Source organism: Asparagus officinalis, chromosome 1 (assembly GCF_001876935.1).
Source record: "Asparagus officinalis chromosome 1, Aspof.V1, whole genome shotgun sequence".
Classification (NCBI taxonomy): Eukaryota; Viridiplantae; Streptophyta; class Magnoliopsida; order Asparagales; family Asparagaceae; genus Asparagus; species Asparagus officinalis.
The window spans coordinates 123,621,157-123,635,704 of NC_033794.1; the positions used below are offsets into that span (position 1 = coordinate 123,621,157).

Below are 14,548 nucleotides of genomic sequence, written 5' to 3' on the forward strand. Positions count from 1 at the left end.
AATATGAATGCATGCTAAATTAACTCGTCATAATGAGCATATAGATTCTATCAAGATATCCATTATTTCTCTAAATGAAATCTAGTAACCTAATGACTAAGATTGTGTAGTGCTTGCTAAACAAATGGAAATGATAACATCACCAAGTGAAAGGGACCATATAACATTTAAATTCTCTATCTCTTAGGTGACTTGTCCTAGAGAATCCAAATAAGGTCTAGTGTTACAAGCGTTACAATGCGTGCTTATGACATACACCCGGGAAATCCTCATTCCCAGTGGTTGAGACCCACTATCACATCTCACATGTCAGTGTCATGCATAATAACTTGTTATAACTAAGTATCATTTACTAGTTATAGACTAAGCACGAGTTTAAGAAATCTCTAAGTTAGATCACATCTCCAAACAAGTGACAATCACAGCGCATGATCTAATAAAATAATTTGTAAGGATACTATAACAATTATAGAAAATGATACCCAAATTATATGTGCAACAATTAAATCTATTACTATTTTACAAATATTATATAATTTATATTGGATGTTCAAGGGCATTTAATTACTGTTCCAGTAGTTATAACTAGTTTGGTATTGTTGTTGTCATTTTTTATTTTACCAAGAAGCAACTAATAATTGTGTTTGGGAAAAAATTGGCATGCTTATTGAAACTGTATTTTTTAGTTAATACTAGAAGCAAACTAGTGATGTTTTTAAAAGTGGCTTCTGTTTTTTTTTTAAATTTATATAACACATATCTTTTATCTTTTAACTAATTATAAAGCACAATTTTACAATTTAGCTTAACTGTTTTTAAGCATTTTTTGATATTTGATTACCAAACATCTATTTCAGCACATTATATAATAAGTTACATCTATAAGCTACTTTTATAAGCAACTTATTATAAGCTTCAACAATACCAAATTAACCCATAATATTATGCCTTGAATTTAAGATGTTGTTAGTTGTTAATGCTTTCATTAATGTTAAGATTCTCAAAGTATAAAATCTCATACATATACACACATATATAATATAATATAACAAATGATAAAAGTAAACTTTTGAAGTTTATGATCCCTTGATAGGTGTTATTCATTGAGATAACTTGGAACCAAATTAGATAACTTTGGAGGGTTCACTTTATGGTATTATTCAATATTAGATTATGAGACTGGGTATGAAATTTGGCGCTATTCATTTTTTTAATTAAACTGAGATAAATATCCTATTCGCTCTAAATTTCTCTCATTCACAGTGTGCTTGGGAGTTTACTAGGAAAAGGGATGAGAAGATAAAATAGAAAAAATGAAGATAGAGAATGGGGGGAAAAATATAATATCTTGTTTTAGAGTTTAATGAAGGGAATGGTAGAGAACTTGTTTTATCATGTTTGGGAGTTTTTAACTAAGGGAAGCGAAGTGATAAAAATATATTATAATCAAATCTCAGCATTTGATTCATAGTAATAAACGGTCAAACTTCTTATATAATTATTTCCCCTCTCTTTCGCCCCCTACACCCTAATTTGGGGGGGGGGGGGAATAAAATGAGCATATTTTTATGGGCGCTGCTATTTGTCTCGCAAAGCTCATCACGCACGCAGCGCGCAAGAGAGAGAAACAGAGGGGTGGGACCCACAAAAAAATCAGCTGTGAGTCCCACTCCCCCTATTTATCTCTCCGTGTTTGATGGACTTTGCGAGACAAATAACATTTTCGTATTTTTATGTGAATTTCCACTTCCTTTCCTTACATTACTCCTCTTTAAAAAACTCCAAAATAAAGTGAACTTTCAAATTCTCTTTGCCTACCCTCCCCTACCCTCCATCCAAACACACCGCTAGTTAAATTTTTACCCTCAAACCCAAATCATCTTACCTGCAGCATCAATTTTGTAAACGCTGAGATTTGTAGGTAAATTCGCTAAGGGGCTGTTTGGTTGTATGTTTTTACCATGTAAAAGGATGAAAAATGTAAAAAAGTGGGTCCCAATGTCAGCTTTCATCAATTTCAATTGTTTGTTTGTAGTTATGAAAATAGTGTAAAGTGATTTCATATGCTGATGTGGCTTGTAAAGTGATTTCATAAAAAAAAGACATGATTTTAGGAGAAAGCTGACATTGAAGTTAGAAAAAATAATAAAAAATAATTTCAACTAATATGATCATTTGAGTAGGGACCACTTTTTACATTTTCCAAACAAACAATTAATGTTACATTTGCAAACCAAACATGCAATTTATGATTCCAATAGAATAAAAAACAAACAAAGAAAAGTATACAAGTGAAATTGATGAGGTGGACAACAACTTTCCAAGTTGTGTCATAAATACACAATTTTACCAGGAACAACCAAACAGTACCTATAAACGCTGATGATTTTAAGGGCGCACGATACGAAACCCTTTCTTGCGAAAATAAATTTATGACCGGGGCAGGGTAAAAAATAAAAATAAAAAATCCTAGGGTTTCTGAGCGCGCCCCTTGTTGGAGTTACGGTACCAAAATCCCTGAACCTAAGTTCCTTCCTGTTCTCCCCCCTTTTTATTCTCAGGTTATTTTACTTGGACTTTAAATCCCTTCAAATGACCAATTTGCTTTTCTTTTTATTGTTTTCTCTCTTGAAGGGGAGCTTCATATTATCCTAATTCTGGAATTTCACTAGTTTTTTCAGCTCTTTGTCATTCGTTTACATATGGGTCTAATTTATTATATGCGTAGGCTATCGAAATCCGTCGAAAATGTTGTTAATTGCTCCAATAACACTCTACAATCCATTCACTCAGCTCACCGGATGAATTCTATCTATCCTTTACGTAGCTTATGCAGTGACGTTCCCTATAAAAATCCAATTTTTAAGCGAAAACAAGTTCTTGGAGTTAGTTGGAATAAATTTGGGCATCATCAATCGAGATTTCAAATGGGTTTTCACAAATCCTCCCATTATTTGGAATCAACTAAATTCTACGTGGAGCCTACCATTAGCGTCGAAACCGTAGTTTCAAGTGTAAATCAAGTTTCCGGAGAAGCTGAAATAATCTGCAGAGTTCTTTCAAACTGCAGTCCTGATTCCAATGTTGCATATTCTCTAGATAAATTAGGGGTTAGAGTTTCACCAAACCTTGTTGAAGAAGTCCTTAGGAAGCTTGGTAATGCTGGAATGCTTGCACTCGCTTTCTTCCGTTGGGCCGAGAAGGAAGAAGGTTTTAAGCACACCACCTTAAGCTTTCACCACTTGATCGAAGCTCTTGGTAAAATTAAACAATTTAGGTTAATTTGGAGCTTGGTGGAGTCAATGAAACAAAAGGGTCTCTTGAGGAAAGACACCTTTGTACTCATCACTCGGAGGTATGCAAGAGCTAAGAAAATCAGAGAAGCCATTGATGCGTTTGAGAAGATGGAGATGTTTGGTTTTAAACCAGAGTTGTCAGATTATAACTCATTGGTCGACACCGTTAGCAAATCTAGGAATGTTGAGAGAGCTCAAGTGATCTTTAATGACATGAAGAGGAGAAGAAAGTTCTCTCCTGATCTCAAAACTTACACTATTCTCCTCGAAGGTTGGGGCAATGAGCGCAATTTGACAAAGTTGTTGGAGTTGTATCAAGAAATGATAGGTGAAGGCTTTACTCCTGATGCTGTGACTTATGGAATTGTCATCAATTCCTTCTGTAAATCGGGAAACTGCGACGAGGCATTAAATATTTTTAACGAAATGCAGGCAAGCGGGTGCAAGCCAACCCCTCACATTTTCTGTTCTCTCATAAATGGATTGGGTTCTGAAAAGAGATTGGATGAAGCACTCAAATTCTTTGAGCTGTCCAAATCTAGTGGATTTGCTCCGGAACTCCCCACTTATAATGCTATTGTGGGTTCTTATTGTTGGGTTTCGCAATTCGAAGATGCTTTCAAAGTAGTGGAAGAGATGAAGAAATACGAGATTGGTCCTAATGCACGAACCTATGATATAATCCTTCACCATCTTATTAAATCCGGGAAGAAAGAAGAGGCCTATTGGGTTTTTGAGAGGATGGGGAAAGAGGGAATTTGCGAGCCTCAGCTCAGTACTTACACTATGATGGTTAGCATGTTGTGTAGCGAGGAGAGAGTTGATTTAGCTTTGAAGGTATGGAAAGAGATGAGCGAGAAAGGGGTTTTACCGTGTATGCATATGTTTTCAGCATTGATTAATGGATTGTGCTTTGAGAATAGGCTTGAAGAAGCTTGTGAGTACTTCAAGGCGATGTTAAGGAAAGGGATTAGACCCCCCGGCAAGTTGTTTGGTAATTTGAAAGAAGCACTTCTTTATGCGGGTAAGAAGGGTTTAGCTTTAGAGCTTGGATTGGAGTTGGATAGACTGAGGAGGACACCGCTTAATGGTTAAGCCAAGACACCGCTTAATGGTTAAGCCAAGTTGGTTATGGGTTGAAGATTTAAAGTGGTAGCTGATAGCCTGAATAGTTTTTTCCTCACTCTCTCAGGTATTTGATCAAGGGAGCTGAGTGTGCTTGTATTGTTATTACCTTGGGAATCATGTTCTAGTAACTCACAAATAAAATTGGTCCCATGGATGAAACATAGTATTCAGAAGTGAATTGGAATCGCTAGAAGAACTAAAGAAGGTCCCCTACTTCCACCCTCTCTTATGAAGGGAGAAAATTCCTCTCGACATGATGTAGATGGAGCTCCTCCTACAAGCAAGCACTTCATTGATTCTCCTAGTTCCTAGCTGCAAGAAGTTGCAGGGGATTAATTTCAGTAGATATGGTTCGATTTAATCTGAAACTGAATCCGGGATCAGACAAAAAAAAGGTAACCAAGATGTATTTCGTTTACCTGTGAATTTTCCATTTGCTGTTGTGTACATTCTAGTGACTTTTTCTTTCTTATTGATCAGGTTGAATCTGGCAAGTGATTTACTATATGCAGAATTTTTTGACTTGAGATTGGTATTTTTGAGGAGCGAGGAAAATTTTCAGCTATCAGAGAATGAGGATTATTCGAGAATTAACAGTGCAATGTTACTCAGCTGCTCAATGTTTCGTGTTTAGTGTAGAAAATTAAATTATTTCTGATGCCGATAAATTGTGATATTGGTTGAACCATTGATATGTGGATGTTGGTATTTTATCATGTCTAAGGCTATAAATTTCTCTTTTTTCCTTCTCCTTTGTCATCCTGAAACTTCAGGCTTTGCAGCTAACGGGGTTCAACATTTCCTGTTCAACTATTCCTTTGTCTCTTATACTGTAACAAATTATAAGTCTGTGATAAGCACGCGAGTTACGTTTTGAGCCTCACTGGATATTATTGTATATCATTTGGCTTATGTTCTGGCGTATCAGATGGTATGATATGAAAATCATTGATCATGGTTTCAGCCACATCAACGAGGCAAAAGCATCTATGCCCTTGTTTTTGGTTTTGGCTACATGAATTTTGTTCTTCTATTTAGTTTTGTGGCTGTCTCATCAGCAAACTCTAATACTAGTTTTTTTGGGATCAACTGCATTAATCGTATTCTTTCATTTAGCTACGTCGAGAGCTATCTTGTCTAGCATGGCTTCTGCTGATATATGTAAAAATGTGAGTTTTAGTGATAGGAACCATCAAACGTGTGACCTGTATTCCTATGTATTCATACAAATGCTCAGAGTTCAAACTACAGGATAGGTGAAGTTCGAAATTTTACGCTTCAATCTTTCGATTTACCCGTGCGAGGTTATGAGACCTGACATGGGGAGTGCAATGTTCCTTGATTGAAGCAGGGGAGACCCTGAGTCTATGAAATTAGAACCTACGGCTAGCTTGAGGAAGAAAGAGCAAGTAAAGGAATTCTTACATGATGATGGGAGAATGGAGACACTTAAATCTTGAGGAATGAAACGTATTAAAGTTTAAGAAGGATGGAACATAGAATCACGTGTGCACACTGGAGATATCCATAGCTTACTTATTTTCAGGAGGGAGCAAAAAAATAGGAGAAAAACTGAAACTGTGTATGCGTGACCTTGGAGGTGCCTACACCTTTAAATTAGGGGGTAAAAAAAATGGAGATGCAGGGGATCGAACCCTGTACCTCTCGCATGCAAAGCGAGCGCTCTACCATTTGAGCTACATCCCCGTTGATAAGCTTCACATAACCTGCGAATAAGATCTATAACTAAATAATTCGTTTGCCTCTGGGTTTTGTGAATCTTGCTTGGCAGGGATTTGAGATCAGCAGCTATCTTCGTTATGGTTTCAGTATTTTTCTCAACAAAAGAATTTGATTCTGTGAGTTTCGCACACCAATCGCAAACCAGAAAGAACATGATATTCTAGTCTGCTTCTTATGTTATTTTCTCGATAATCTTCACAATAGATAGAAACACAAGACCTTTGCTATTTCGGACTTTGGCACCAGAGATACTACCTAAATACCAATATATATTATAGCGAATAAAGACCACAACAAACACAGCAAATCATCTAACAACGTCAGACTAATCAAAGAGGAGGTCCATCAACTTTCAGAAGTTAAAATACAACAAAGAGAAATATGTTACCATGTGGGCATCTCGTAAAAGCACATTTCCCTTAAATTTAGTAACACGGTTCTATTACAAATTTTGTAAGCAAATTTCAATTTCGCCTTGCATCTAGTTTCCTGAACGCAACATATCGAATCAATCCTACTACAAACTTAGTCAACTTGATGTTCCCCTATACTGGAGTTTGTGCCTCCTTTTCCTGCTCAGAGCCATTCTCCTTGTCACTGCTTCCATTGTTCCTGCCATTGAGACCGTTCTGAGATATTTTCAGCTCTGAAGGCAGATTTTGCTTGGCTTTTCTGCTTCCTTCGATCTTCCACAAGTCCCAAACACGGGTTTTGGGCGGTGGTGTGGAATCAGCAATCGGTGCAACAAGGCCTGGTTTCCCGTCATCTATAACAGCATCTACCAAGCCGTATTCTTTTGCCTCCCAAGGGTTCATGAAATTGTCACGGTCCGTGTCTATTTCAATCTTTAAGATAAGGGGAAAAAATTTAAGAGAATGAAGGTATTCATCATATGCATAATAAGAAAGGGTCAATTGCACATGGATCCCTGTAGAGTCATTGCTTTGTAACTCAAATTCAACTCAAACTTAGTGCCCCTGTACTTTTACTCTTTTACCCTCAGATAAGACTCCCTAATTTCACCCAGGGACAACATTTGCCAAAATTTCACCAGTAGAAGAGTCAAAAAACAATTTAACTGCAGCAACAATGAAACTAGACAAGTAGTAAGTTCAAAAAGCGATACTACAAGGGGTGTATGTGCAATTAACCCTGAAAAAAAGGAGAAATTAGTGAACATTAGAGTGACTGGTCACCTGCTGCTCAGGTTTCCCTGTAATTCTTGACAGTATTTTGTTCATCTTCACTTTATGGTACATCATTTCTCTTATCTGTAGACCCATGTCTGTTGTCTGAATAAAAATAAGAGAGTTAGAATGAACTAGAGACAACAAAGAACAAGATTTTACACACTGTAACATGAATTAATTGATAGACACGACATGATCCTATAACAATTTAGATAAAAACAACACCGTCAGGTTCAGAATCCAATCAAAATTGAGTTTTGGCACTCATTATGACAACGTATAAAAGACGGACAGAAATCTGACAACTTGAACTATGAGCATGATATAGAAAATTCCAAATGAAAAGATGTTAACTAGACAATGGGGATGTTTTGAGAAAGTCAGAGTTACTAAAGCAGAATTAGACCTGGCCATGAGCCGGGCCCGGGCTTGGCCCTCTGATTTTGAGTTTGTGAGCAGCCCAAACCCAGCCCGCCAGCCCGCTCCCCCCGGGCTTCAGGCCACGCCCAGTCAGCCCAAATCACCTGCCCGAGGGTGCGGCTGAATGCATGTGGGGCTAAATTACGGGCCTTATTTTTTAATTAGCGCGGCCCAATACTATAGTATTGGGCCTGGTTTTGGTCCCTATTAAAATACTTCTTTGTAATAGTGGAGGCCCAATAGCATTAAGGCCTGGTTTTGGGCCTAAACTTTGGGCGAAGGTGTGGGTTTTCACCTTGGTTCAGGCAGAGTTTAGGCCCAGGCTTTCGGCGCTCTACCCAGCCCGACGCGTGATTAGTCCTGGCCGGCCTGGTGGGCTTTCGGGCTGGGCTGGCCCGGTGGCCAGGTCTAAGCAGAACTTTTGAGACTGAAATTTCAACAAATGATATCATACATGCATAATTTAATTTGATACTATCTAATAAACACCTGAGCCTTTAACATCATGCTGGGGATATACCGGTTCTTAATTGTCAGAAAGTGTTAACCTAAGAACATGTATAGAAGGTAAAATGAGAAGTTGAGCGAAGTCATTGCTGTTGGGAATTTAATTCCAGATTTCTGCCAAATGAATTTTAAATGTAGAGGCAATTGTCAATCACTCACTTTGCCTCCAGCTGTTCCTAGTGGCTGATGGATCATGACTCTTGCATTTGGCATACAATATCTCTTTCCTTTTGTTCCAGCAGCAAGCAGAAAGGCGCCCATAGACGCCGCAAGACCCATGCAAACAGTAGAAACATCAGCCTTGCATAGCTTCATAGCATCATATATTCCCATACCTGCAAAGATTAACACCACAAAAACCGACATTACCCTTTATGGTCACTGACTCACAGGCTACAAGATCAGTTTGGCTCCATGAACTGGTTAATATACAAGGCAATATCTAGAAATTTTAGTCACAAAATAAGAAAATCATATCCCATCACATTAGTCAAAACTTAAAATGTTCCACAGATGCTGCAGAATTGGTCATTTTGACCTCAATCCTGTTTATACATCACAAAAGAATACTGCAGGTCAGCATAGAGAATAGTGGAACACACAACATTCACATGAAGGACAAAAGCTAACTGCCAATTTTTCAACATAAGGTAAATGGAAGAACTAATAAAGGGAACAAGTGTGTAATTAACAAGGAAAGGACGTGGGAAAAGGTTTGATAACTAGAGAAGCCTGAGTAGTCACATGTTAAATTTCAACAGCCTCAGTGGGATTCTTAATTTGCCAGGACTTTCATAAATGAACCAAGAAAGAAAAAATGGGCAAATCCATTGAAACTTAGCTCTTAAATGATATTGAGTTCAAGTAATGCCAATAAGGTAGAACCGCATAACAACAATAACAAATCCCACATCCAGAATCTTTGTGGTATGATACATGAATATATTCTCCTATCCCCTGTTAAATGAACAATCATATCCTTTTCCTGCCAGAATTCACTTATTGAGATCTATTACTAATTCTTATAGCCACATCAACATGGATCCCATCATTCCTTTGGCACACACAATGAACTCCTCTGCACATGTAAATGATCTTCCCTCCATCATTGATTGAAGCTTTCTCTAAGTTCTTGCGAATGCATTCATTTATTTTTCCATTATGTATCCTTTTGCACTCGTACATCTCAACTTCTCAGAAATGACATGTTCTGAACATGTTCCATAAGTTCCAAACATTCTAATACATAAAAACCTAGAATTTGATATAACCATCTTGTAAGATCGGTCTATTAACTTCAATGGTATTCTACATTCACATGGTGTATTTAGTTGCTCACTGTCAGACCCATAATTTAGCTCCAACAATAATGCAGCTCCAACAGCAGATGTTGGGTTGCATTACAAGTGTTTGGTAACTTTATAACTTTATCTTCCAATCATAGAAAGATATTAAGCAGTCATTGATAATTCCTTTTTTATGTGACGAAGCATGTAAAATATATTTAGAGTTTGTAGATGTATCCTTATCGCTATCTGCACAGTGGACAAGTTGTATTGCTCCAACACTCATTTTGAATGTTGGGACCAACAGTCGACCTAAAATGCTGCTGAGCCTGACTATGTCGATGATTCCAAAACATCCAACTGAACGTTTCTGTTGAGCTCTCAGTGTAGTTGGAACAACTTGGTGTTCCAACAACTTCCAGGCGAGCATACACATAATAATCTATAGATAACTCCACTTTTAACAATCTTGCTTCGGTTTTCAAAGATAATTGACTTGCAATAGCGAAAATGAGCACTCCGAACTCCTGACTATCTAACAGAAATTGATCATAAATGTAAACTATACCCTTATTTCTTTACAACTTTGCTCAAGTTATGTTTCATACTCTGCTTGTCCTTGCTTATTTATACACTTAGATTCTAAAACTAAACAAGGTAAATTCTTTGAAAATAAATCTTGAAGAAAAAGAACTATTGAAAAAAGAAAAAAAGAAAAAGACATCACAACAAGAGAAGATATGAAATGTAAAGAATTGCATAAAATCGGTCTATGTTGTCTAAAACTCTCTTCCCTTCCTAAAGCATATCTAAGACGCAAAATAGGTAAGCAGGCCACATATGTATCTCAATATAGAAAAAACATGAAGGGATATGTAGAAGCTTTGCAGATAATGATTTTTCATTATGTAAAGATATATCTTAATAACTAAGCTTAAATCGTTTTCTTTCTTCTCCATGTTTGCGTGACCTTGAAAGGATTTGCAGATAATGATTTGAAAGACAAAAGGGGGAAAAAGACTTGAAGGATCCATTAGTAGATTTGCCGAAAATATTTTATCATTAGGTGACAATAAATCTTAAAAACTAAGCTTACATAGTTTTCTTTCTCCTACATGTCGCATGACATTGAAAAGAAGGTACATCTACATGACAATTAATTGTAATGGTCACTTTCAAACAGCATTAAGTGGCATGAGTAGTAATGTTAAGTTGAATATTATATACTATTTCATGCTGATAGTCTTAGTCCAAGAGAAGAAGAAGTAGCAGAATTTTGTACTATTTTTACAATTAAAAAAGAAAGGTTCGGACATGTAGTTGAACTGTACACACTACAAATGATCATAAGATTCATAACCAGTCCAGCTTTAGACACAATTAGTTCAGGTTGACTTTATAAATCCATCTTCTCTGACCATTCATAGGCCAACCATGAACCATAAGGTCCTTATTTTACAACTTGTATCCTGGTGTCTACCACCTAAAGACTTTGAACGCAAATCTGAGAACCTCTTTATAGATAAATTATCTTTTATGCCATCCGCATACTTCTCCCTCCTAAATGCAAATCCAGGAGTCTGTCTGTCAGGACCTCTGATATACTCAAATGTTCATATCCAAGTCCTCTAGTCCAATTGTCAATCTTGATAATATCTGAAACTACTGTGGCTCTTGTTGCATTCCTCACCTTATCTACTTGACTGTAAATCTAACATAACATTCTCATATCTGCTACACGCATTTTAGTTAATTCCTTTGCTTTGAGCAAAATATAGAGTATTAGAAAACAAATAGAAAAACACATTTTCTGGTAAATGTTTTGTAAGGGTATATAGTCACTAAGGTAAAATAACATTTACTTCAAACAAGATGCCTCGATGGATAGGATCTCACAAGGTTAAATGAGAGACAAGTTTACAAGCAAAGCAGACTAAAACAGAGAAAATAGCACCTTTTACTATGATCCATAGAAAACATCAGTAACTAGTCATAAGATCGATACTTCTTAAGGAAAACAAATGTTGTTTTCTCATTAGGAGGACCTTGCTAAGCAAAAAGGTTAATCTCAGTCTCATCTAAAATGCATGCCCCGGTATGGAGAAAGTTCCTATTCCATCAAACAGCATGTGAGTAAAGGATCAAGAGTGTAAAACAAAAATGAAAAACACACTTCAATGTAAAGAACTGGAGAATACAATAGAGACATTAAACACATCGAAACCCTGAATCTTCAAAGGTCCACTCTTTTTTATGTAATCCCAAGTGCAAAACTACTTCTGTCAATTTCACCATTTCAAGCATATTTTAAATAGTGAAACTAGAAGAATATGTTAGTTCTAACATAAAAGGATAGATGATACAAGTTTGTAAGCATACTACGGAAGAAAACTCGACAGCTTCTACATCAAGCAAATATCACTGGATCAGAAAGTATGAGATATCTATTATAGAAACTTAACTAACTGTAAAGGAAACTCATTTTGTTAAGGATATATGATGATCTACCTGCTGTCACGGAACCACCAGGTGAATTTATAAACAGCTTGATTTCCGTCTTATCGTCTTCTGCATCCAAAAGTAACAGCTGACTAATAATTAAATCAGCAGTCATTGTGTCCACCTGTACCGAGGAGATAAAGAATAAGGAAAAAAATAACCTTTAAGTTTCAAATAATAATATTATCATGTCTGCAACTGCCACAATATGCTTAGCTTTGTCACAACTATGAATTTCAGTTGTGCCATTAAAACTAATAAAATATAATTGTTAGCTGACAACTGATTATCAGATGTAATAAAGAAGCAAAATATACTCTCAGGCCCCGTTTGGCAAAGGGTTAATGAAGAGGGGTTAAAGAGAAGGATTAATGTACTTAGCCCATTTGATAATCCGAAGGACTAAATTATTAACCCGTTAAATAAGTTTTATTTTAGCCCTTATGATCAGTTTTAGTGTTTGGGAATAACAATGATTTTAACTATTTTCTTTATAATTAGAAGGGTTAACTCTTATTCCATCTAAATAGGAGTATTAGTAAACCCCTCATTTTGAGGGGTTAACTTATTTTAACCCCTCTAGAGGGGTTAACTTAACCCTTCTATATTTTTTATGTTTGGTAAATTATGGAGGGTTAACTCACTTTAACCCTTATATAGATTTGTTGTGTTTGGCATGTTAAGAAGGGGTTAAGTCTCCTTAACCCCTCACTTAACCCTTTGCCAAATGGTACCTCAGAGAATGGAAAAAATAACCCTGAAAATTCAAACAAAAAATTTGTCACCATTGCAACGGCCATATGTGTAGTAGCTTGTTACCAGTACCACTATGAATGTAGTAATTAAAATTAAGAAAATAACACCTGTTGGCCAACAATAGCTATAATAGATGTAAAAAGTGAAGCGAAATATACCCTCAGAAAAATGGAACAACAAAAGAACAATGAAAAGTAAATTCCTGGCGTCCATATTGAACCAATGAAAATTCAAAGAACTGTTTGCAAAGGATAAGAAGATTCCTAGTGTCAATATTAAACCAAAGAAAAACTGAAATCTCAATCACCAATACCTCAAAATCGTACTATTGAACCAGATATAACAATACCACAAATACAATGAAGCAGCTGGTTCCAAAACCAAGCTTTAACTATTTAAATGTGATGGATGCAGAGTCATACCATCTGCTTATTGATAGTAATACATTAAAGGTCCTACATTATCAAATATTTTAAACAAAAGCATCTATTTTGAACCACACTTCTTAACTTAAACCATGGTTCAGAATAAGATCCTTACCTATACAATTAAGAAATCAAACTTTTATGGTTTATGATCTCAATAATATGTATAATCAGATACACAATGTTAAAATATAAAACTAAAAACCTCGACCCTCACCACAACTTTGGAGTTTTGGTGTAATGGTTAGAGACTTTTAGACGGATCAAAGCGGCCCAGGACCAATTCCTACTGGCTACAAATTTAATACGGATTTAAAAAAAATGTTACCACTATATGAGTCCAGGTTTCAGCCCATAAAATGGCGCTCAATCTGCATGAACATGTTATTATATAAAAATATAACCCTCAACCATCACCACTGATGTAGGACGCATAACGAGCAAATTCATTAAGAAGTGGGATCTTCACAAGTCAAAAATGGATACGATGAATTATTGACTTGTCAGCAAAGAAAGAAACTACCTTGACCAGACAAAGCTATCTCCCACTCCAGAAGGCAGATTCTGACATATTATATATAAAAATCGTCTATCTTGACCAAACAAAGCTATCTAGATTGACACATTTCCAAAATCACATAAGTATCACCAAATTTTGGCAGAAATCCGACTCCTAAATTATGCTTGTTTAGAGCAGAAGATAGGAAGAGAAGGGAGCAATTCACTTAAAATCCAACTTCTCCCCTCCCTATCCGTCTGCTTCGGGAGGGTTAAAAAAGTGAGAAAGTTTGCATCTTTTTAACCCTCTCAATCCTTCCCGTAGCTTAATAAAAAAATATAAATAAACACACTTTTAGGATGATTAGCATTGTAACCTCCCCAACTCCTCCCCTCCCCCTCTCAAAAAAAGCTACCCAAACCCACCATAAAATCTCTCTGCCCCAAAAACATACAGAGGCAAAGAGAACAATTTAGCTTCTTTCTGCGAAAGATATAGCACCTTTCGTCTGTTTATTTCAAAACCATCTAATTGGTGCTAAAATTAGTATCCAGATCAAATGAATTATCCACTTATTATGAGTAAGATGAACTGCTCAATGTGATGTCAGGAGGTAACATGCCACGTAGATGCAATCAACGTTCTGACTTGTCCCAGTTCTGAAACCGAACAAAATCAATCTAGGGTTTGGATTGGGAGCCAGACCTGAGAGCCAAGAAAGACGATCCGCTGCTTGAGGAGCATGTTGGTGGTATCGAGCTCCTCGAACCTCGGCATCCAGGCGGGCCCCGTCGAGAGC

The 14,548-nt window shown here is 36.5% G+C and overlaps 2 protein-coding genes and 1 non-coding gene across 3 annotated transcripts; 1 reads left to right on the top strand and 2 right to left on the bottom strand.

Moving 5' to 3' along the window:
- On the top strand, positions 2,426 to 5,304 carry LOC109821433 (pentatricopeptide repeat-containing protein At1g71060, mitochondrial). The gene is made up of 2 exons (XM_020387832.1): positions 2,426 to 4,819; positions 4,905 to 5,304. The coding sequence occupies exon 1, from the start codon at positions 2,703 to 2,705 to the stop codon at positions 4,389 to 4,391; it is 1,689 nt and encodes a 562-aa protein (XP_020243421.1). The 5' UTR covers positions 2,426 to 2,702; the 3' UTR covers positions 4,392 to 4,819; positions 4,905 to 5,304.
- Positions 6,059 to 6,131, bottom strand: TRNAA-UGC. The gene has a single exon. It is a non-coding gene; the product is annotated as a tRNA-Ala (tRNA).
- On the bottom strand, positions 6,491 to 14,542 carry LOC109822222 (ATP-dependent Clp protease proteolytic subunit 3, chloroplastic). Its single transcript, XM_020388732.1, has 5 exons — positions 14,455 to 14,542; positions 12,079 to 12,193; positions 8,444 to 8,619; positions 7,364 to 7,459; positions 6,491 to 7,012 (listed from the first exon to the last, which is right to left on the bottom strand). Exons 1-5 carry the CDS (start codon positions 14,524 to 14,526, stop codon positions 6,713 to 6,715), a joined length of 759 nt encoding a protein of 252 aa, XP_020244321.1. The 5' UTR covers positions 14,527 to 14,542; the 3' UTR covers positions 6,491 to 6,712.